At 35.6% G+C, this 23470-nt stretch overlaps 1 protein-coding gene across 1 annotated transcript; it reads right to left on the bottom strand.

Moving 5' to 3' along the window:
- Positions 1-5121: 5121 nt before the first annotated feature.
- Positions 5122-22407, bottom strand: LOC145695008 (uncharacterized). Its single transcript, XM_081771833.1, has 3 exons — positions 22217-22407; positions 16898-17629; positions 5122-5301 (listed from the first exon to the last, which is right to left on the bottom strand). Exons 1-2 carry the CDS (start codon positions 22226-22228, stop codon positions 16925-16927), a joined length of 717 nt encoding a protein of 238 aa, XP_081627959.1. The 5' UTR covers positions 22229-22407; the 3' UTR covers positions 5122-5301; positions 16898-16924.
- Positions 22408-23470: the final 1063 nt, after the last annotated feature.

Here is a 23470-nt window from a genome sequence, read left to right as displayed (position 1 = left end):
CAACGAGTTGTCGTAATTAGTGCTGCAGCTGTTCCGAGTTCCAATCCATTTTGAAGTCTCACATTCTGGATTTAGTCAACTATTTCGAAAAATTACTTTTGAGAGAATTAAAAGCTGAAATTAAAGTATTTTGGGAAAGAGAGGAATCAGGAATCGGAAGCTGCCTTCTGATTAATTGCATATTTCCTTCAGAAATCAATTGTAAAATATTAGTGTGTTTACCATACTCAAATATATCTCGGAAGAATTCAAACTTCATCTTCGTTTTTAATAAGTTTATTTATATTAGGCATCTTAATTCGTTAGGTAGTCAATCTGTACCCTATTCGAAGTATCTTGAGAGAAATAGAAAAGTTCACATTTGATAAACGATATTTTACAATTCCAATAACTTACAAGTTCTTTTTGCTATGCTGTTTACCGCATCAGGTCAAAATTCCCGATCAATTTTAGATTGATTTTACCTTCCTTTCCTGTTTTTAGATAACATAATGAGTATTACATATGAAGTGGACCATTAAATCATAAGAATTAATTAGATAGTAATTGTAATTAATGAATGATGTTAACATGGAAAGTACATTATTTATTTTATAAATAAGTGCACCGGTATTTTATGCATGTTGGTGCATGAATTAATTGCGTAAAATATTAGGATCTGATTAACGACAGAACTTTCCATGTTCAAATTTCATGAAGGCTATATACACACGGTGTCCCGGGAAAAAGTGACAATACTTTGGTAATTGGTTATAAGGATTATTCTAAGTAATTAAGTTCATATGAACATGGATTCTATTCTCAATAGTTCGAGTGCCACAGATTGTGAACCATTTTTTACCTTATGTGGTTTATTCATCACTCTGTAGTTATTCTACAGAGATGAGACATAGCTAATTTTTATGGTAATTGGAATACGTTTCTTAATGACATTCAACATGTGGCAGGGGTGACTTTAAATGTAGGTTATTAAAATGAAGGAAGTTTGGGAAAATTAAGATTATTTAAGAGATTTGGATGGCAACACTGATTTTTAATTGAAGGAAGATACTTTTCTTTCCTTTTGCTTAGAATCACCCATACAACTATTTCTCAAAGTATTGTCACTTTCTCACTCACTTCTTTCTTTGCTTGGAAGTACGAAATGAATTTCTGACACGTAAGTACAATAATATTAGCATATGTTGCTAAAAAGGAAAAAAAAGTAATGTAAAAAAGAAAGATCTCATGGACCTGAACAACATAACCAGGGGCGGATCCAGGACGGACTTGTGGGGGGGCGGTGGGTTGTAATACTGCCACTTAAAGCTACTTTTAAGAGCTCCAAACTCTGGAATGGGTTTTATTTATATATAACATAAAGAAGCTTTCTTTTCTAGAGGGAGAGACGATCGCCCCGATCGCCCCCATCTGGATGCGGCACTGAACATGACATACTTGAGACAGGGATAATTTCAAAGGAGTCCCGAAGAGAAATTCCCTTCCGCGGCATATCCCCGATTATTCTCATTGTCAGTTTTTCAATATTTTCGCAGTACTGCAGGGTGAGTCAAAAGTCTTTGTACACCTGCATAAGTCTGAAAATCGACGGGAACAGTAAAAAGTGATGATGGGAACAGAGGTTTGGTGAGGAGCCGCAACTTTTGGTGTGTATGTCATTCATGGCCGCCATCTTGAAATCCGCCATTTTGGATTCAAGTCAATTTTTTAAATGGGAAGGGGGTGTATGACACATTAAATAACACTAGCTTGAGCTCAGAAATTTAGTGGTGTAATTTGTTTTTTTCTGTCTTGTACAGTTTAGAAGTTATTAATGTTCAAAGGTGGGAAATTACCTTGATACTGAATGCTACAACACGTGTTCTACGTGTTGTCCATCCCGTACAATGCACAACTGTAGTCGCCGCAACCACTCTGACTGCAAACGGAGGAGAATGTCTCCTGAAATTTGGTCACAGGATTGTTGGACGCGTTCCTCCAGGTGTCTCAAATCACGGATTGTCTCAGCATACATTATCTGCTTTAGATGTCCCCATAGATAAAAATCAAGGGGCGTTAAGTCAGGGATCTGGGCGGCCGCTCCACGGGACCACGGCGACCAATCCACTTCCCTGGCAGTTGTTCATCCAACCATTCACGGACACCAAGTACATAGTGTGGAGGGGCTCAATCGTGCTGAAAATAAGATGGGAAAATGCCGTCAGCGTTCAGTATGGCAGGGAACACAAGGTCCTGCAGCAGCATCAGATACTGTGCTGCAGTTAAGGTGTTCTAAGTGGAAAATGGCCCAATGATGCGGGTGTCCCATATGCCACACCACACCATCACCTTCGCTGGACTATGTTCTCGACTCGGGTCAACCCAGTTCGGATTTGCGTCACCCCAGTATCGACAATTATGTCGATTAACCTCCCCGTTCAAAGTGAAATACGCCTCGTCCCTGAACAGTATGCCCTTGGCAAACGCAGGATCCAGTTCGTGTTGTTCAGTAGCCCACATACAGAACTCCAACCGGCGATCAGAGTCATCCTCGTTCAGTTTATGTTGCATGTGCAGCTTGTAAGGATGCCATTGATTGGCGTGCAATATCCGGACAACGGAGGATTGGCTTATTGCACATGCTAGGGACACACGACGGGTACTTCGTTTAGGACTTTTCACAAACTACGCAACAACCACCGTTCCAGTTTCCTCATTGGTGGCAGCCTTTGGTCACCCTCTACGTGCCCTATCTTGAACAAAGCCCGTCTCCCGAAATTTGGTGGTCACGTGAGCACCGTGCTGTGCGATACCGGTTCTCTGTCTGTGTGCCGTCTGTTGTAGTCAGTTGCTATTGTTCAGTAGCTGCGTTCCCCTGATATAAGGATGATTTCGATCTTCTGTTCGTGTGTCAGACGCATTTTAGATCACTTGGAACAAAGAGAGAACTGGGTCAGTATCAAGGTAATTTCCCACCTTTGAACATTAACTTCTAAACTGTACAGGAGAGAAAAAAAATCACACCACTAAATTCCTGAGCTCAAGCTACTGTTATTTGATGTGTCATACACCTCCGTTCCCATTTAAAAGAAAATTGACTTGAATCCAAAATGGCGGATTTCAAGATGGCGGCCAGGAATGACATACTGCTACAATGAGGTCATGATGCTACAATGAGGTTATATAACATAAAATTATTATTCATTCTTAAACTTGAATATTTTGTAAGGAGTTTGATTTTCGAAAATTTCTTCATGTGTTTACTCTGTCTGTTCGTGCGGGAGACAAAAAAAAAAAAAAAAAAAACTCAAAACTACTTGATAGGTCATGTAAAGGGTCAAAAGTTAAGAATCAAGTTCGTTGTTGGAGGCGATTTATTCATCCAGTTAAATTCCAAAGTTATTTACAATCAAAAACCGGTTTCCTATGTATTATACATAGCTTCTTTTGTACTAAGCAACGCAACTGTACTTAAACGTTAGGCTGGTTGTATACCATTCACGTTTTGTATACTATTACTCAGTGGCGTATTTACGACTTTGTTTCGGGGGGGGGCGGATTTGCTAACTTTATTCCTGGAAATGTGAAAATTCTGCATATATTTCATTTACTTTAATGTAGTAAGTAAGATTTCGGGTGGGGTGGAGGTTAAGCCCGGAAGACTCCCCTTAAATATACCACTGCTATTACTTGTTGTTTAACTGTTATATAATATTGTGCAAAGCTAATGTAGTGTGTGAATCAACAGGTCACACCCATTGAAGTAATATGCATGCATATTACTAACTGAAAGACGTCAATAGCTGGAAGTGCTATAATAATCGGACAATGCCGTCCTTTGTAATAACTCTATATTTATATATTTTTTTCAAAAACATTTTCCTGGACCATTTCACCAATAGCTATCCAGAATCACACACTACACGCTTATTGACCAGATTGATCGTACAGTCAGTGACAAAAGTTTTTTTCCGTTTGGTAAAATTTATTTTGGAAATAACGGCGGTATGACTGAAACGTACAGAATATTACATTTTTTTCTAATTTACTGAAAACTGTACTCAAATTGTCCTTCCATTCTGAAGTTATTTACGAAACTAATTTCATTAAACGGAAAGAACTTCTGTCCCTGACTGTACCATTGTCCTTCTCCCTCTCGTAGTGGTCAGCGCGCGTGCCTTTGGTGTATGTGGTTCCGGACTCGATTTCTGGTGGAGAAGTTGGGATTATACACGATAATAATAATAATAATAATAATAATAATAATAATAATAATAATAATAATACTTAGAAATTTATCAAAGCCAATAATAGAAACTAGGAAAAAATACAATCAATTTTTCCCCTTTAACATACCGGTACCATACGACGAGAGTACTACAATTTCTCGCCTCCAACTTTAATCTGTATGTCTTGTTCTACGTAGTCTTGTTGTGTGAAAAAGTAAAAAATAAATAAATAAATAAATAAAAATAAAAAATTCAAATGAGTTCCACCATTTTTCATCGAGTAATAATTCTTGTTAAACGTTCGCATAGTCTTAAAAGAATCGCCCTAATAAATTGTCAAGGAATTTGGTTTACGAACCAAAACTCCTCTCACTGGCCATGTGTCCGTCCGTTCGAAAGACAAAACAATCTCAACGTCAAGGATCACCATTAATTTTGGACAGGTCAAAAGATAGGTATCGAGTTGGTAACAAAATATGCCACCCCATGTATTCCTATATCAGAAGGAGTGTCCCTTGGTAGTATGCAATCCAACTATACATTACGGTAAATTTGGTTGCATACCATTCAGCTACTTTCAATGTTCTAACCAAACTTATTCACGTGGCGTACATGTCATACTGCTACTTGCTAATTAATGTGTAACTTAAAAATCTGAGGTCTGCATATTATACACTGTAGTATTTCACAAGGTCTACCATTGTACCAAGTTTGATTGGATAAGTTCTGTTAAACTTGTACGGTTCGTATATAGCGTTATTATCCTTGTTTTCTGAAGGAGGAAAATTACCAAAAGGAACTGAATCTTTGTGCAACGAATAATGAGATCCATTTTAAACATATTCCATAAACTACTCTATGATTTCTGAGCTTGAAATCTAATTGATAAATGTGTTTCAATAAAAGGTAAATAGATTTTTGAACAATTTTATTACAAAAACATCACACGAAAAATATAACATACATACATTAATTAATATAAAATATATTACATAGAATGTCTCTAGGATACGAGACAACAAGGAAAGACACGACCAATCATTGTCATGCTGTACAACAATTAAGTAAAGCCGATGAGTTCACTTCCTGCGGCCTGCAACAATAAAAAAAGAACATAATTAGCATCAAGACATTGCTTTCATTTTAAATAACCATAAACAATTAAAAAGATTACATTATCATTATTTAACAAAGTAAGGAAGAAGCCTATTTAATAATTGGCATCACGCTTTTTTGTTTTTGATTTTTACTTGCACTTATGCTTTCCCTTTCGTTTTTTTTCTGTCGGAATTTCTCTTTCTTTCTTTGTCTCTCTCTCTCTCTTTCTCACGAGTACTATTGTCAGTTTCCTGTTCCTAAACACTTCATTATGAGCTCCTAAGAGCCAACACTAGATGTTTTGTGTAATAATGTTCTCCTTTTTATAGTTCAAATAAATTTGAATGTACGGGAATATACAAAATTGAGCTAATTTTCTTGATGTTTCTTTTTGATCTCCAAACTACAATAAATTCATAAACATAGGGAATTTTATAGAAGTACTCTCTGTCCGCCAGCCCGCCCAAACTACATTATTCATAAATATAAGGGATCTTACAGAAATACTCTGTCAGTCCAAACCACACAATTTATAAATACAGAGAACCTTATAATAGAAATACTCTGTAAATACACACTGCACTATTTATAAGTGTGGAAAGTCTTATACAAATGATCTGTCTGTCCGACCGTTCATGCAAACTAGTGTGGGAAGCGTTATAGAAGTAGCCTGTTCATGTATAAATAACTTTCACACTAACATGCACTTTCCAACAGCAAAGTTTCAAAATTAGCACCGATTTCACATTTATTCAAGTGTCATTAGCCTACATCCCACTCATAGAGAATTTTATTGGCGTCTATGAAAAACTATATGAAAAAAACCATATATGCTGCTAATTTTGACGAAAAATCCCTTTATCACTATTCGTAAAGTTGTCAAAAATCTCACAAAATGGGATTTTTCCCACGGGTTGGCATCACTGCTTTTATCCCTCAACTGAAACCGGAATCAGTTAATGACCACTTCCGGTTTAAATATTAGGTCCTTCTAGCTTGGAAAAATATCATAATTTCACAATATGATACAATTTTTTTTTCGCATACTATAACTTCCAACGGAGAGAAAAGTTTTAAAATTTCCATGTTGCCCACTAATCTTTGATTGAGATGAACAAGAAGAAGACGCAGCAAGAAATAATTAATCTTGCCATGTAAAGTTCTATTGACGATCTAAATCCAAAGCAAATAAATACCCGATTGATGGCTCTTGTGTGTTTTCACGTGTTACGAGAAATTTTCGAATTCTTTTCTCTTTTTGCTTTACTAAAATTGTGAAAGATTGAAAATATTATCTGAAACTTTCCTTAAATTTCTTAAAATTGACATTCCTATATTAGATAAGCCATCTTTACAGAAGAAAATAACTGATTCCACAGAAGAAAGGCTTATCTGTTTGCTTCAAAAATCGACGTATGGGCACTTTCGAAACACACAAATAAAAGTGAACCAGTAGGGTTGCTTTTCAGTATACTATCTTTAAAATTAAAATATCCTTTCTTGAAACGCACAAGTAGTGTGAGCTATTATTGCCCATATTGAAGCAATATTACCAGATAGTAATTTCAGATCAGTGGTAATCAATCTTTTCCTTCTCCGTGCCCCTAATGACATTTTTCCATTCAAGCAAGCACCTTCACATTTTAAGCTATCCTTAATTCAAATTCTAGATAACTAACGAAAATAAATTTTACAATTTTTTATACTTATTAATTAAATAACTCAGTTTTACTATAAACAGGATAATGAAACTATGTTATTTTAAATTTATAATCCCCATTAGAAGTAATCGCGTTCTACTGGGTTGAATAAAAGTGCTTTAAACAAGAACCAGATAGATAATTAATGAGTGAATGATTATGAAAGAATTTATCGAATGAAAATATAGTCGCTGCGCCTCGAAGAACCGCTATGTGACGTTTTTGTCGAAAATAAGTTATGCCGTTCAAATAAACCTAAAAGCTGTCAAGCAGCGTCCTTTATAATGTGATAAGTGAATATTCAATTGGTTCGCCACAGCAATGAAAAAAATAATAGATTGAAATTAAAGGCTTCAAGATCTCATCACACACGTATTGATCCTCTATGTGCTTATAAAGACGCAAAGATGAACCGACATGTGATACGTAAACTCAAAAATATAATATAATAGGGTCTATTGTTGAAGCAAGCTACAACAATGTCCAGTGCATAATGTATGCAGAACCTATTTTATTATATTTTTCAAGTGTTTCCGTGTATATTTGACAAAATTTTAAGAGTTTGGAATGTTTTTTGCTTCTCCTGAAAAGTTGTAGTTTTAACACATAGCAGTTCCTCGAGGCGCAGCGACGATATGGAAAAAACCAACAGACACGGTGTTGGCCACCAGCAACTCGCATCGCCCGGCATAGAACCACGAAACCCTGGTGCCAAAAAGGAAATCGAGTAAAGTATTAGACTACACTTTCCAAGTTTTATTGGCAAAGGATTGGCTTTTACATAATCCATAAAGAAATAACCCAACAGACACCAGTGCCAGCTTCAGAGTTCTACAAGAGTGAAATCACATCTAAAATGGCGGACAAACTGGCTTTGTGTCGCCCCCTGTAAAATTAATCCCCGCCTTCGGGCCCTCTACTGATTTTTCGCTTTCAAGGTTTTTTTTTTTAATATGATGTGAGCTAAAAATTTTAACAAAAAAATAATAAACAATTTGATATTGCATAATCATATATCCAGTATGTATCATACATAACTTCTTAATTTTAAATACTTAAATACTTTACTTAGAGTTCAAGCTATTCTAGAAGAAGAAAATAATTTAGGTTGATAACACTGTTCAAATTACTTCTTCCAAATGATCTTTTTTTAAAAAATCGATTCTATAAAAATCATTTGATTACATACCTATTAATATACGTAATTATTAACAGATCAATTTGAAACGGATCAAAAAATTAAATAATAATAAAAAAAAATAACTAGCTTCACTTCTCACGATTAACTTTTAAAATAGGGACACAACAGTATTTCCATGATGTATTGAAATGCAAGTGTTTATTGGTTTCGGTTGTTGTATAGCAAATGAGATTCATACGTCCATTCATTTTTAGCACGAGGGCATATATACGTAATCAGTGGCGTATTTACGATTTTGTTCCGGGAGGGGCTTTGCTAACTTTCGGGGGGGGGAAATGCCTGGAAATGTGAAAATTCTGCAAGATATTTCATTTAGGCACCCCCCTAAATACGCCACTGCGTACAGTTTAAGGTTGAAACTGAATCGAATGTAGGCCTACTCTTGCTGGGAATCAAGTCCTGATATTACATACGGAGGACACCTTTGCTACCCATATATCCACGAAAAAGTTCCAAAACATGCGTAAAATTCCTCAAATCTAATTATATTTTCTGAATCCCCTATGAGTAGTCTCCACCTTAAACCTACCCTATATGACTTGGCAGTTGGCTTTGAATAACGAGGCTAACATTTACATATTTGTATGTGGATTCGCATGCTTTCTTTCACAGTAACATTTCAGAGGTAAATCACTTTAAAATGATGTTCAAGAATGTTTGTTCGTTCTCTAAATTTCATTTCATTTCATTTCATAAATGCTCGACCATTGTCAAAAATCCATGAAAGCCTACTGCGAAGCTGTGTCGCCCTTGTAACAATATGAGTCAATCTTTCTCCCATAGCTAGTAAGTCTTTCCTCCTATATCCACCTTCGTCGTATGGAATGCACAAAACTAGGACAGTGTTGAAGGTTTCCACCCTCCCGCTCATCTCCTCTCCTCTTTCACCCAACTTCTCTCTTCGCCTGTCGGAAGCAAGGAAATAGGTCAAAATCACGTTTTCCGTCACTTTAAAAATGTGATTACCTTCTCACAGGTGTTTAAAAGATTTGTTCTCTGAGGACACAGGCTAACGCGAGAAAGAGCCAAACAAGAACTCGTGAATAGAGAGTAACAACATGCATCGTGACTTAACGCTACATTTGAAAATATCTTATGGACATCAATCAAGATTGCAGACTCCATATTAAAACAACTAAAAGTTTTGTTCGGTCACTCCTCATTCCTATGAAGGAACAAGTGTCCATAATTATTTTATTAATTATTATTTTTCATATTAAATTGGTGAAACATATGACTTTATGACTAGACTACAGAGCCTCCCCTGATGGACACGATGTAGTCCATCACATATAAGTACGTGGCCACGAATCAAACAATAGACCTCTCGCCCACAAGAGCTGAGTATTGAAAAGTAAAAATCTAAGTTAATTGTCTTTAGTTTTGCATAAAATTTCAAATTACATGAATGGAAAAATGTGTTAGGTAATAAATCCTACATGGTACTTATATATCATCATTATACTTATACCACATTCCATAGCTATGTTTTCAAATTAAGAAGATAATCAGCTAATTTAATGAATAACATTTACAATTTGTTGTGCAACACATATGATGTACTGACTACAAAATCTTATTACTACAATCACTCTTCATATACTGTTACGTTATAACCAGTGCTTGCACAGTGAGTGAATAATATTCATGGTTCGCTAGACGTCCACATATGATGATTACTTTGTTTTAAATTTGGTTGTTATGGTCATGAGAACTAACCTTTGAGAAAGTAGGTCGCGGCGGCACAAGAGAAACAATATAATGACAAAACCCTCCAAAGATTATTATTAAGCACGTGTCTTCATGAAACATGGCTATTTTCTTTCTTTCGCAAATATTCCTTTACCTTCAAAACTTTCGCCGTGTAATTCTGGACATCAGAAAGTTCCGGTTCTTTGTCACACAAGATAATGTAACAATAGCTACCAAAAGGGGAACTTCCGCTGTTTTTTTAAGCATCTACTTACTTTCTGGTGCAGTAGATTGCATTTGTGTTCATTACAAAACCATTTGAATCCCTTGTACATTTTTTTTTTAATCGTAACTTTGAAAAGGATGGTTATACAAAACATCTTTTATACGTTTACTGCATCTGTCCGTGACTCCATCCGTCCGCCCAGGAGACGAAAAATGTGTGTCCGTCCATCCAAGAGACAAAAGAAAAAATTCAAGAACTGGATCACCATCAATTTTGGTTAGGATGTTCAGAATCAAACATTCGGAATGGAATTTGTTGACGGATGTGATACTCAAATAAGACATGGTAAAATAATTAAGCATTTCCGGTTCTAACGTTGATCACTATAGAGCAGAAACGATAATACCTAGTGATAAGCGGTTTTCTGGAATCGATTAAGCATTCCAAGAATATATTTCGTCTCTATCCTTAACACTGTACTAAAACCGAAAGTGAGAGAATTTCACTACGAGCTCCCACCTGGCTAAGCGGTTAGCGCCCGCGCTTTTGGTGTGAATGACCTGGGTTCGATTGTCGGTGGATTCAGAAGGCTCATGTAGTTCGTATCCCACCTTAAACTCTAGGTCCACGTCTCATACAGCGTCGCTGCTAAAAAGGGACGCTAAACTCAAATTAAAATAAAAAAATCACTACAACTTTCGATTTCAATATTGAGACTTTGATTTCAATATTCGATTACATAGAGGAGAAACGATAAGATATATCGAGAAGCGTTTTCTTTAATCGATTTGGTGTTGTAAGAATAGGAACCATTTTCTCTCTAAATCTTTTCTAATCAAACCGAAAGTGATAAAAATAAACCAATCCCGGTTTTATCATTCATCGCTATTGAATGAAAATGGTAACAGATAGCGAGAAGGGGTTTTCTGTAATAATCAATTAAGCATCTCGAGAACGTACCGTACTCGATCTAAACCCTAAATCTCTCTCTACGAAAACCGGAAGTGTTAGAAATCTACTACCATTTCCTTTTTCAATACAGTAGCGTCATTTCAGATTTGGCTTCGGGGGCGGGGCAAGACCCCTTTATATAAGTAAAATTTCGCATTTTCACTGATTTACTACTATTCAATTGATAAAATCTATATAAATCTCAAAATCAGGGGGCAAATGCCCCTCCCTGCCCCCCTAAATGACGCCCCTGTTTCAATATTGATTGAGAAAATATAACGCCATACAACGCCATACAAACTTTTCCACATTGTGTACATTGACACTACTGCTCCAAGTGCCGCATTGAGTCCACAAGAATAGCATTTTGAGAGGAAAGAGATTAAATTGATATATTATTGTCCCCTTACTACTGTTAGTAAAATGTAGATCTGAGTGTACAATATAAAATTTTCAAAATCGTGATTTTAATAATAAACGATGTAAAATCTAAGCTTAAAAGGAATATAGTTTTTACTTCACTAATCCGACACAATTTTCTTTGGTTTTTACCGGTTCGCAAGTGTTAAACTACATATCAATGCTAAACACAACACGGAAATTAATGCTAGTTTCGATGTTTACTGCTCTTCTATCACAACTTAAAATATTATTTCATAAAGAAACCTGTGAGTTTCGTTTAACATTGTAATACTACGCTAGACTTCCAAACTGTATGGATTCAATACTTAAACAGCGAGAATTAAATTGTCAGTTTGCTTTCAGTATGTGGATAGGATTGGAGTGGAGGCAAATAAAATCTACTTTAGCTGGATATATTTAAAAAATAATTTCGCGCCATCTCTTACCCTCCTTGTACGATAAAAAAAAAACAATAAACCCGCAAGCCACAGATCTATACAGTTTCTATTTTCAATAGAGGGATTAAAGCCAAGATTGAAGATTCTTGCTGGAACATTAAATTCAGATTAAAAAAAAAAAACTATCTTCATATTTATTACTCCTTTTGCTCTATGATGGTCAATATTGAAACCAGAAGTTGCGATGAATTGGGTTTTTACTGGGTTTTAGTAATTATACTGTTAAAATAGAGAACTGGCCTATTCTTATGATACCGAACCCATGAGGAAAAACTATATCCTTATCTTGTAGTCTTTTTCTCTATTGCGATTAATTTAGAAACCGGAAACAGTAGATTTCTACCGCTTCCGGTACGATTAGAGAGAGAAGGACAGAGATCAAACCTATTATTGGAACGCTGAATCCATACACAGAAAGTTATTTCTCACTACCTCTTTAAAAATTATTGGTCTGATACCTGTTGACAGATAGACGGACGGATATTGATTTTATGTAAGAATTCCTATACTTACGCATAACATAATTTGGAAGTCTAAAATAATCACAAGTTGATTATTTATTTATTTTACTCTTCGGTTGTGTAGAGACAGTTGCGACTCAGAAACGGATACTGTTATTTGAGTATGCACTATTTATCTTTGAATCTTCAAGGTAGAACCCATTACCCATATCAGGAAATGGGTACCATGCTATAAAATTATCTTAAATTTCACCACAAATTCTGCCTATTATTGTAATCACGAGTAATTGTAACATAAAAAAGCTTCACAAAATCCAACGTTTAACTCTTTATAACACTGTGTAAAAAATCGTTGTGTTATTTCAACGACATACCTATGTGTTAACACGATTGTGTTAAAATATAACACAAACAGGTGGTTAGAACAACTCACTCTCCATTTGGAGTTGTGTGTCAAATGCCGGTAGTTGAAATGACACACAGCTTAGATGCTAAATTAACACAAGTGTAGAATCTTCGGTGTTGTTTTCTGCGTGATTCCCAAATATGTTGGGCATCTAATTATAAAGGCTTACGAATTGAAGCTACAGACAAACACAGTAGAAAGAAATACTTAAACAGATCCAGGTATAAGCAACATTTCAAAATGCAAACCGCGCGATGTGTTTTCAATTGTTTTACTAATGTTTCTGAAGAAACCCTAACAGCACAAGATGTGCTAGGCAAGAGCCATTTAGGTGTTCTCCCACACTTGATATATTTATTGCTTCTTTTTCTAAGCGATTGTGTACTAGAAGCAACAAACGCATCAACTTTATTAGATGGCAACTGGCGCCGATCATTTGAAAGTGAATATGGAAGAACTATAAAATAAAGTTAATAGACAGTCGTCATTTTGTTATAAAATTAGGTCTACATGGCAAGCAGATTCTATCTTATCCCGAACTGTTACCATCGAATATACGCGGCTTAAAGGAGCACTCTGATTAGCCAAATTCAAAAGACCTTAATAATTTATTCCTCTACAAGCGACGTTTTCTTCATCGCCTCCGTGGTCAAGTCGGATGAGCACGCGGCTAGTAATTGAAAGGTTGGTGGTTCGTGCCCCTCCCCCGCTACTGGAGTCCGCTATTTTTTTACTTGTTTAAAGTGTTTTATTTAGACTCAGCATAATGTAAACACATTACGCATATAAGCGACTTAAGATATTTTGGGAGAGTGGTTCATTTTGTGGTTCATTAACGCTTACGGCACGGCTCAACACCGGTTTTGTGTTAAAGACGTAACACACCCCCTGTGTTAAACGCCAACACCGCGGGGTATGTGTTGAACTAACACCGCATAGTGGTAGTCACGCTGGAACCACTGCCCTGTGTTAAAATTGAGTTGAATTAACACAACCATTTTTTACTGTGTATCATAAGATATTCACTCAAAAAATGGACGACTATTTTTTAAAATTAAAATAAATAATTGTCAACATTTATTTGTATTATCCTACAAGTTTTACAGTACTCAATTGATAATTTTACTCATAACACACGAAGCTATTAACAGACTAGAGCTATTAAATGAATTAGAGAAGGTTGATCCGTCTATAAGTGTCTGATTTTGACGTCTCACACCGGTGACCTGTTATCCCCCCGTAATCACGATCAAACGATAATTGTTGGCGATCAAACGCGATCAAACGATGACCAAACGATCTGCCTCAATTCCAATTAAATTCTCTTACATGGGGGGATAACAGTTCACCGGTTGTCTCACCCCCCGTAGGAAAAACCACTGGACCTTCATGGATTGTCCTCGATATGAGCACCATATATCTTGGCAATAGCTCTGCTCCATAACTTCGATTGTAGGAGGCTATGTTAAAGTATAGGAACGGGAATCTTGAGCCACTCCTCCTGGAAAACTTTCTAAAGAGCACGGACAGTGTGACACAAGATGCAAGTGCTCTTTTCAATACGCTAAATCCGCAAAAAATTATGAGAATGGCATCAAGTGACTTCACTGGTATGTCCTGTAAGAGAATAGCCTGGATGTCGGTGTCTCCCGCCATCTGTTGCAGAAATCCCTGTGTAGAATAGAGGTATGTGATAAGGCCTTACACATATGGAAATGAACTTGACTAATTGCATTTCCATACAAACTGAGCAAATCTTCTGTATTAATGGATTTGAGGATGTTGCTGATAAAATGCGAAATTGCTTTTGCAGTTTTTAGGTGCCTGTTGAATCATTAACCTTCATAGCAGTATCCGCAACAACCAGTAATCTTTTCGAGAAACTTGATTTGCACACACGGATGAAGTCAGGATGGGTTTCTGCGTCTCATGGGATGTAAGTTACGGATCAAATTTTGTCATAGTCTGATAAATAAATCCATGCTTCATTGAGTGTAGCAACAAACTTCCACTTTCTCTGAATACATGGTGTTCGTAGAGGTACCTGGAGTGGGTCTTCCTCCGATAGGCCACACTAAGGACATGTCTACGACTTTTAAACACCAATTTGCCACGTAGGTTGCAGTTCACTGTGGCACGTGCAATCATCTTGCCATCACATATTGCAAGGGACGGTTTTCCTGCAGGGTTATTTGACCAACTTCCAGCTACAGGGGGAATCCCTGCAGTACACGGTTGCTTTCTACTCCCTTTACTGGGTGAACGAAGAGCTGGAACATAGTGGTACTGATGTCAATTAATTATGTTCCTAATGGTCATTGACTCCAATCTATATTCATTTTCTCTGCACTTTTTTTTTTTTAAATCATGTGTCACGAAAAAGGTGGCGTGAAAAAGTGTTACAAAGTATTTTTCCAAAATTGGAGCCATGATGCATACACACCACACTCGCGCGAACTTGGCTCGATACTAGAGGCCTTTAGCTTTCTCCTGTTGTTTCAATCATACGGATCGGTTGATTCTGTGTGCAGGGGTGAATGAATGTTTAAAATCGGACACATTCAGACGGATCAATCTTCTGCAACACACCTGAAGTATTTAAAACTGCATCAAAGAGTGGGTCATATTACGCAGTTTTAAGAGCCAATTTTGATTACAGAACATCGATATTTCATTTGGGATTCCTCCGTAGTCAATACTAGTAATAATAATTCAAGGATATAATAAAATTTAAATTGCTTTGGACATTGGCAGCTTTGAAGAGAAGTCACATCGGAAAATAATTAAATTTTGTAGTTACAAATTCAATAGAGGGAAAAAAGTTTATCTAGTGCTATAATTATTGTATAAATATATGGAGGGTTATCATACGCAGCATTTATGCGAATATGTATGCATTTTGAGAGTAAAAATTTCCGTCTGCATACATTTTCCGAAAAATCCCTGACTTATCCGCATTTGCTAAGCTCAACTGTATATTGTCCAATTCAATTTTAGACATATCATATGTAAAGATATGTTTGGCTATACAAAGAAGAAATTGGCAATATATACATGAAAGGTCAAATAATGCTATCAGATTAAGTATGGGTAGAGCGGTGAATGTGAACGAGCACCAAAGTTCGGTTGTTAAGTGATTGTATTCGGGAATGTGTCCATATCTTCGCATGATTCTAACCAATTTTTCCTTTATTCTTTTTACTAAGGAGGCGACATCCCCTCATGCCTCCCCATTTCCATCCCTGCTCTAAACATATGTAAATAGTACATGTTCTTGTATACAAAAGTTAGAAATTAGATATTTCTTTCCGCTAGCTTATAAGTATCAAATATTCATTTTTATGGATGTAACTTCTCTCAAGAAAGAGTTTAGGACAACTGAATAAATAAATACACACTTCTCCAGTAACTTAAAAGTAGATTTGGATATGTGTACGATTACTACTACTGTTAAATTTTTAAACTTCATATTCCTTTTATATCTTATTAAGGCTTTAAAGCTGTTTTTTTTTTTAATGTCTGCTGAGGAAGGTTAATGGAGAAAAATTATAACAAATACGGTGTCCTTATGAGAAAAAGAAGTGAACAAAACACACTAATGTTCCAGTAGCTATAAAGTGTAACACGTGTTATACTGGCCCATCGCCCCGATTGAACATAACAAATTTCAAAATATGATCTTTCCTTCGAAATATGAAAAGATTGGAACAGTATTTATCATAAATTACTGTATAATTAATGCAATTAATGCAAATAACACTTAACCTGCTCAATAAATTAAACAAAACCATGCTATATTACACAAAGATATATGTATATGTATAAACAGCAGTATGGTAGAATAGCTTACAACAAGATTTAATTCAGTTTAATCTGCACCAATTTCGCTTTTATAATTTCGGCGATACAATTTTTGAAACATATTCTTATCTCATAGTGGATATCATAGCGAACAAACATAACTAAGATAATTACGTTAATGCTGAAATTAAAAGGATGCGTTTTAAAGTGCTCAACAATTTATCCTTTAATTCAAGATATGGGTCACATCTAACAACCATAAAGTTATCAAATGAAAAAGAAATTTTACTCACCGAATTGCATTGCGATATTTTGTTAATCTAACCAGTGTATCCTCTCCTGTAGTTATATGCGAGTCCAATATCTCCCCGATTTGCCTGTGGACCACTTGTTAAGAAGTTCCCTGTTGGGGCTGGGATCGCCTTTACTGCTGAGCTGCTACCAGCAGAGGTCTTAGAGCTCTGGAAAGAGGAATATGGCTTAGAAGCACCTTGCGATGATGTCACAAGCTGTGCTGGAGCAGCGGGTGCATATCCAGCTGGGATTGCTGGGTAGCCTCCGATGGCAATTTGTCCAACTGGTGCGTACTGAGCGTATTGGGCTGGTAAAGCGTAAGCAGTAGGTGCTGCAGGGAATCCTTGAATAGGTTGGTACGCAGCAAGTGGTGCGTGGTAAGCAGCTGGGCTAGCATATTGTGGTGCAGGTACTGGTACTGCAGCGTAGGCAGGTGCTGCTTGAGTTGCTACTGGTGCAGTTCCGTGTTGTGGAACGGGTGCACCAGCAGGGATGCCTTGTGGTATTGGAGCGTATGCAAATTGGACTGGAGCAGGAGCATACGCAAATTGTGGATGTCCAGCAAGTCCAGCAATATTCAAGTACCTGAACTGTACCTGTGGTGTGAGGTACGCAACTTGCTGAGGATTCTGGTTAGTTACTGACTGTTGCTGTGGCGTTGCTACCTTCCCACTGGATTGCTTATCTGTTGCTGTGGCACTGCACACCAGACAAGCTAGAGCAATCAATGCCTGAAAAAAAAAAAAAACAGAAATATTACTTTAATTAAACTTATAAAATAGTGTATTGTCATCGAAAATAAGCACACATACAAAATTTTAAGAAGCCAAAATTTGGTCAGCAGAAATCAGTGAAGGCTCTATTACAAAATTCAAAGAAAATCGAGTCGGTGGAGTGCGTATAAGATGCTTGCAGAATTTAAAGAAAATTGGGTCGGTAGAATTGGATGACAAATCCATTGTAATCTCTTAAGAATGGATTGGCAGAGGTGGATTAAAAAAATCATTGCAAAATCTTTTTTTAAAAAAATGGATCTTCCATAGAATAGGTCAAAAATTTCAAAGAAAATTTGAGGAGGTAACAGAGTGTGAAAAATTCATAACAAATTTAAAAGAAATCAAGATGGTAATAGTGGATGAAAAATCCATTGTAAATTTAAAGAATATCGAATTAGCTGTAGTGGATGAAAACCTCATTGTGTAAAGTGTCCCGTTCGTAGAAACTTTATTCTAATATTATTTTGAACGTTGGTAGTATGTTGTTCATGCTCTTAGAGTTGGTAAACACTTGTATCAATTTTTAGTTCAAGTTCAAATTTGTGTTGTTCCGACTTCTCCTAACATAACATTTTCTTCCAGTTTGGACCAATACATATCAACAGTAATACAAATAATGAAAATTTAAGATTATGAAATTCAGTTATTGTTATAGGATCTAGAGGTACTTTCATTAGATTTGATAGTTGGTTATGACAAATTTCTGGTCTTGATTCGTTACTTTAAAAACACTGAATAAAATAGTTTGATAACATAGTCTAAAGTCATTTCAGACCTGCAAGCTGCCAAAAGATTGAGAAAAATTAATCTTTCAGGCAATCTGGTTCGACAAGTATGGAATCTACATAAAGATGTTTGAGAACAGACACACAAGCTAGTACTTATTTATCTTATCTATCTAACAATCACAGAATGCTTTCACACCTAATTTTATCATGAATTTGTTGATTTGATTTAGCAGTTCTGTACGCACTGAAGCTTTGCGAAATCTGGACTTAACAGCCCAGTATGCAATCCGAACCGCTTATATCTTGTTAGAATTGTAGGTCTATTGATATATATAAATATATAAACTTATGTGAAAATCTTATAACATTTTTCATTTGATTAATTTTCATTTATGTCCTTTCTGATCAACAGATATAGGACAAAACCTATATTTTCAAGTGGAAGTAAACCAAAAGGTATGCACCAAAGATATGCTTTCTAGCCATTAAACTTGGAAGGAAGATTGATACTTTCATTTAATATTAAGTAATTTCATATAGATAAGTACAAAATATCAAAAGTATTGGCGTACAAAGGGGTGGGATTTTCCTAGTTACATTTGTGGATAAATATGTAACATCTAGAAATTCTCACAACCCGAGTCTGAAGTTCTTTAACATACGGGATTCCGGATTCGATCCTGGATAAGGGTTCGGTTAGAATTCGAACACATTACAATGGTATGGATTCAATTGTAAAGTGCAGGTCGGGGTCTCATATAACCTCGAAGTTGAAAAGGACGGCCCTACACTCCAATTCAACTAAAGAAATAAACATAGAAACACAACCGATACCTAACTTTACTGGCTAGAATTCGTTGTTCAGGGCATAGTTCTTTACAGCTTGGCTTGAGTTTAAAGAATCCCTACCAACAGATGGCACGTAGTTTCTCAATTTATTTTTGTACGTAGTAACAATATTTGCAGCAATTCAGTAAATAATAATAATAATAATAATAATAATAATAATAATAATAATAATAATAATAATAATAATAATAATAATAATAATAAGTGCAGAGGTGTCATTTGCAAAGGGCAAGAGGGCAGTTACCCAACCAAGTTTGACAAATACATGCTTTTTAATAAATTATTTACTAATATACTAATTTTGCAGATGATATGGCGCTTGTTGCGGGATTTGGAAAGAAAATCAATAAGATGTTGCAAAACTTTTGGAAGAGTTGTGAAGAATATGGGATGAAAATAAACGTTAGCAAGATAAAAGCCATAGTGATTGGAACGAAGCGTTGGTGTTAAATATAGAAGTAGAATAGAAGTAAATAGAACAGGTGACTACAAGGAAAGGAATAAAGCCTTGCTGCTGAGAGGAACGCTAAACTCAAAACACATCACACATCACCATCATGTTAGCTTTTTAATTTAAATTAATGAACAGAAATTTTAGATTTAGATAAGGGACTTAGATTAGAAGATTTAGATAAGAGTATATGTCTTTTTGTATTGCTTTTCAATTTCAAATTCAATTTCGAACTCCCTCGTGGCTAAGCCGTTACGGACGCGCCTTTGGCGTGGTAACAAGAGTTCGATTCCAGTGGGATTTCATTCGGTTCCGATCCCACAGTAACATGTAGGACCACGTGTTATATAGCCTCGCCGTTGAGAAGAACACTAATATCAAATCAAATTTATTTTGATTTGATATTTTCCGCTCTTTCGGAAGCTTATACTAAACTGGAAACTTTTAGTATTTTATGCAAGCCAAAAAAAAAGTACTATTGAATTTTGGAATTATTTTTTTAAATATCACTTCCATTTATATAAATGACATTATTATTATTATTATTATTATTATTATTATTATTATTATTATTATTATTATTATTATTATTATTATTATTATTATTGAGATTATGATGATGATGGAAAACGAAACCTTTCATCTTTATGCCCAATTATGGTGTCCTTTAGGCTAAAGAAAACGGATGATTAAGGAAAATGAGTGATTAAGAAATAATTAATAGAATGAGAATGTGGAGGAAACGGGAGAAAACGAGAAAATTTAGGTACATGAAGTCCACCACACACTCATCTGGTCTAGAATCGAACCAGAGATTCATTGTATTAGAGGTGAGCGATGTAGCACTGACTTTTCACTCTACTAAATTTTATACTGTGCTATTTTGTTAAACCTGAAGATGTACAGAAACAAATTCGGCAAAAATTGGAGTATTTTTAAATTATTATTATTTTAAAAGTTTCGCGTCGTAAAACTTGCTCTGAAGGAATCAATTCTTAAAAACAAGTTGAGAGTTCTCTTATGGTTAGATTGTCAGCGTAGGGGTCTTAGGCGTGGAAGACTCAGGTTCGATTCCAGGCTGGAGATCATGTGATTCATATCCCACGTTAACCTATAGGTCCACATCTCATATAACTTCGCTGTTGAACGGGACACTAAACCCTACATTAACCAACCAACGAAAAGCAAGTTGATTTGAGTTGTTTTCTTAATGATCAGTGATACCTTGGAAGAATTGCAACAGAAAAGAGTGATTTCTTTTTACAATAGCTAAGTATTTCTGAAAATTTGAAATATTTGAGTTTTACGTCCCACGTTATGGAGGTTAGGCTAAAGGAGACGGTGATGATGAGAAATGAATAAAATGGTGGAATGAAGAAAGTGGGAGGAAACGGGAGAACCCTGAGGAAACCCACGCACACGGTGTTTGTACTAGGGACCCACACACACGGTGGGATCGAACCAGGGACCCCATGTACCAGAGGTGAACGCTCTACCACTGAGACACCGCTGCTCTGTACTAAGTATTTCTAATTATTAAAGCTAAAGCAAAAAGTATATATTGCAGATTGTTAAAAAATAGAAACAGAAATATTCAGTCTGTCTATTGTAGATGATAGATAAGAATATTCTAACCTATTGGTGTTCATTCTTTCTTTTAAAATTTGAATATCTAATGAGAAAAATGTTACGGAGAAATAAAATAAAATCACCAACTTCATACAAAATAAGTTTCAACATGTTTCTCTTGCAATTAATTCTCTCCGAGGTAATTTATGCTGACTATTTAACTTAAATTTATTTCTGAAGTTTTTATTATTATTATTATTATTATTATTATTATTATTATTATTATTATTATTATTATTATTATTATTATATGCAACTATTCACAATTCCTTAAGATTAGCGACAACAGACACATTCTGTATAAGAGTAACAATTATTATTAGAAACCCTTTCTCTCTGTAATTATTGCATTTCCTTTAGAATTGAAAGAAAAAGGGAAAAGTTTTGCATCAATTGTTGTAACATATCACTTCCTTTGACAATTGAATGGTGGGTATTACAAGAACCAGTTTCTAACAACTTTCATTGGTCTATTTCTCCCTCTCTCTCTCTCTCTTTCCTTCCCTTTATCCATCTGCCTTTATCCTGTTTGTCCACTTTCATCGGTCACTTTTATTGCCTTCTTCTGTCACTGTTCTATATTTTCCACTGAATAAAAATCACTTTCTCTCTCCTTTCTATTTCATATATCTTTCTTAGTGATAGTCATTGCCTAAAACTGCAATTTTTATTTTTTAATCACTTGCCACAACCCGTTTTTATTGTACTAGTAAAGACTCTTCGCCTTTGATGACTTTCACAGTAATAAACGAAGTAGCGACGGTTTCCAAAACGTCAAATTAGGTTTACCACTTTTAGTTATACCCGCCAAATATAAGCAACCCCATAAAACGAGACCATTACTTCGTAGAACATTTATGAAATAGTAATAAATAGATAACCTACCAGCATCTTCATGGTGTCCAATGCGTGAGTTGGTGTTACAAGAAAATGTGTGTACTCTTTTGGAAGGTGCACAAAAGGAGTTCTTTCGCAGTTGAAAGTAGTTGACTGTACTGTATAAGGCTGACAAACAAGAACAACAACTAAAAGCAACTGCTGCCACAGAAAAGTCAGTAGTGTAAATGCAGAGGAAAATTTTCTTTAAGTCTTTTTATATAGTCTACTTGCGGGTTTGAGAGAACTTGTATGGTATCATTGACCGTCAAAGACCACTTTCCCCGCCCAGACGAATCCCCTCTTCACCCCTTCACCATTTTCTCTCTTACTTGTTGCATCTCTTTCACTCTCTGTATCTTAGCTTCCTCTCCCCACCACACCTTCTTTCTCTCTTCATTACGTATTACTGACCGAACTATTAGGTATACTATCTTCTTCCATATATATATTTTTTTCTTGTAATTTTCTTCTTCTGATGATTATTCTAGTGTGTTCTTTCTGTGTCAAAGCTTAAAGGCATTCTTCTTTCCCCACCCAGTGCATTCTTCTTCTCGTTTTGGTGCTACCAGAACGAAATATGAAGACATCTCATCTTGTAAAGAAAAAGTGAAAAATTCCGTGGAAGTATAGCTAGAGGGAGGGGAAGACATAAAATGGGTGGAGAAAGAGGTGGAATATTCCATTTGTCAAACACTCGTTTTGAGCTTTTTTTTTTTATTTGTTTTTAACGAGGTTTTCCGCAGTGTATTACAGCAACAGATTGATTCCATTATAGTGCAAGATTAAGTCATAATCTTACATTCAAGTAATTCTTTTACCGATCTCTTGAAAGTAAAGGAGTATTATAATAGCAGGATCGTAGTGAAATGAAATTTAATCCTTCAGTTTAACGTTCCACAATTATGTCCTTTAGGCTAAGGGAGACAATGATTAAATGATTAATGATGGAAGAATTGATTGAATGAGAATGCGTGCAGACACCCACGGAGATTATGTTGCCCATTACAAACTTACTTTTGCGGGAATCGAACTAGGAACCTTACGCACCAGAGATAAACGCTGTACCAATAAGCCATCGTGCACCCTAGGATTGTAGTGTTAAAATGACATAATTCTAATGTTTTTCTTTATTATTATTTTTCGATTTTGCTAAGAATAATTATTACAATTCTTGCAAAAATGTGGAAATTCTTTACATTCTTAATTTTTGAATCAAGCGAAAGTAAATAGTAGGGATGCGCACAAGACGAGTCGAGACAG

The sequence above is a fragment of the Thermobia domestica genome, chromosome 9 (assembly GCF_964235325.1).
Source record: "Thermobia domestica chromosome 9, izTheDome1.hap1.1, whole genome shotgun sequence".
NCBI classification, from domain to species: Eukaryota; Metazoa; Arthropoda; class Insecta; order Zygentoma; family Lepismatidae; genus Thermobia; species Thermobia domestica.
The sequence above is the reverse complement of the archived record's forward strand: the minus strand, read 5'-3'. Positions and strand labels throughout refer to the sequence as shown.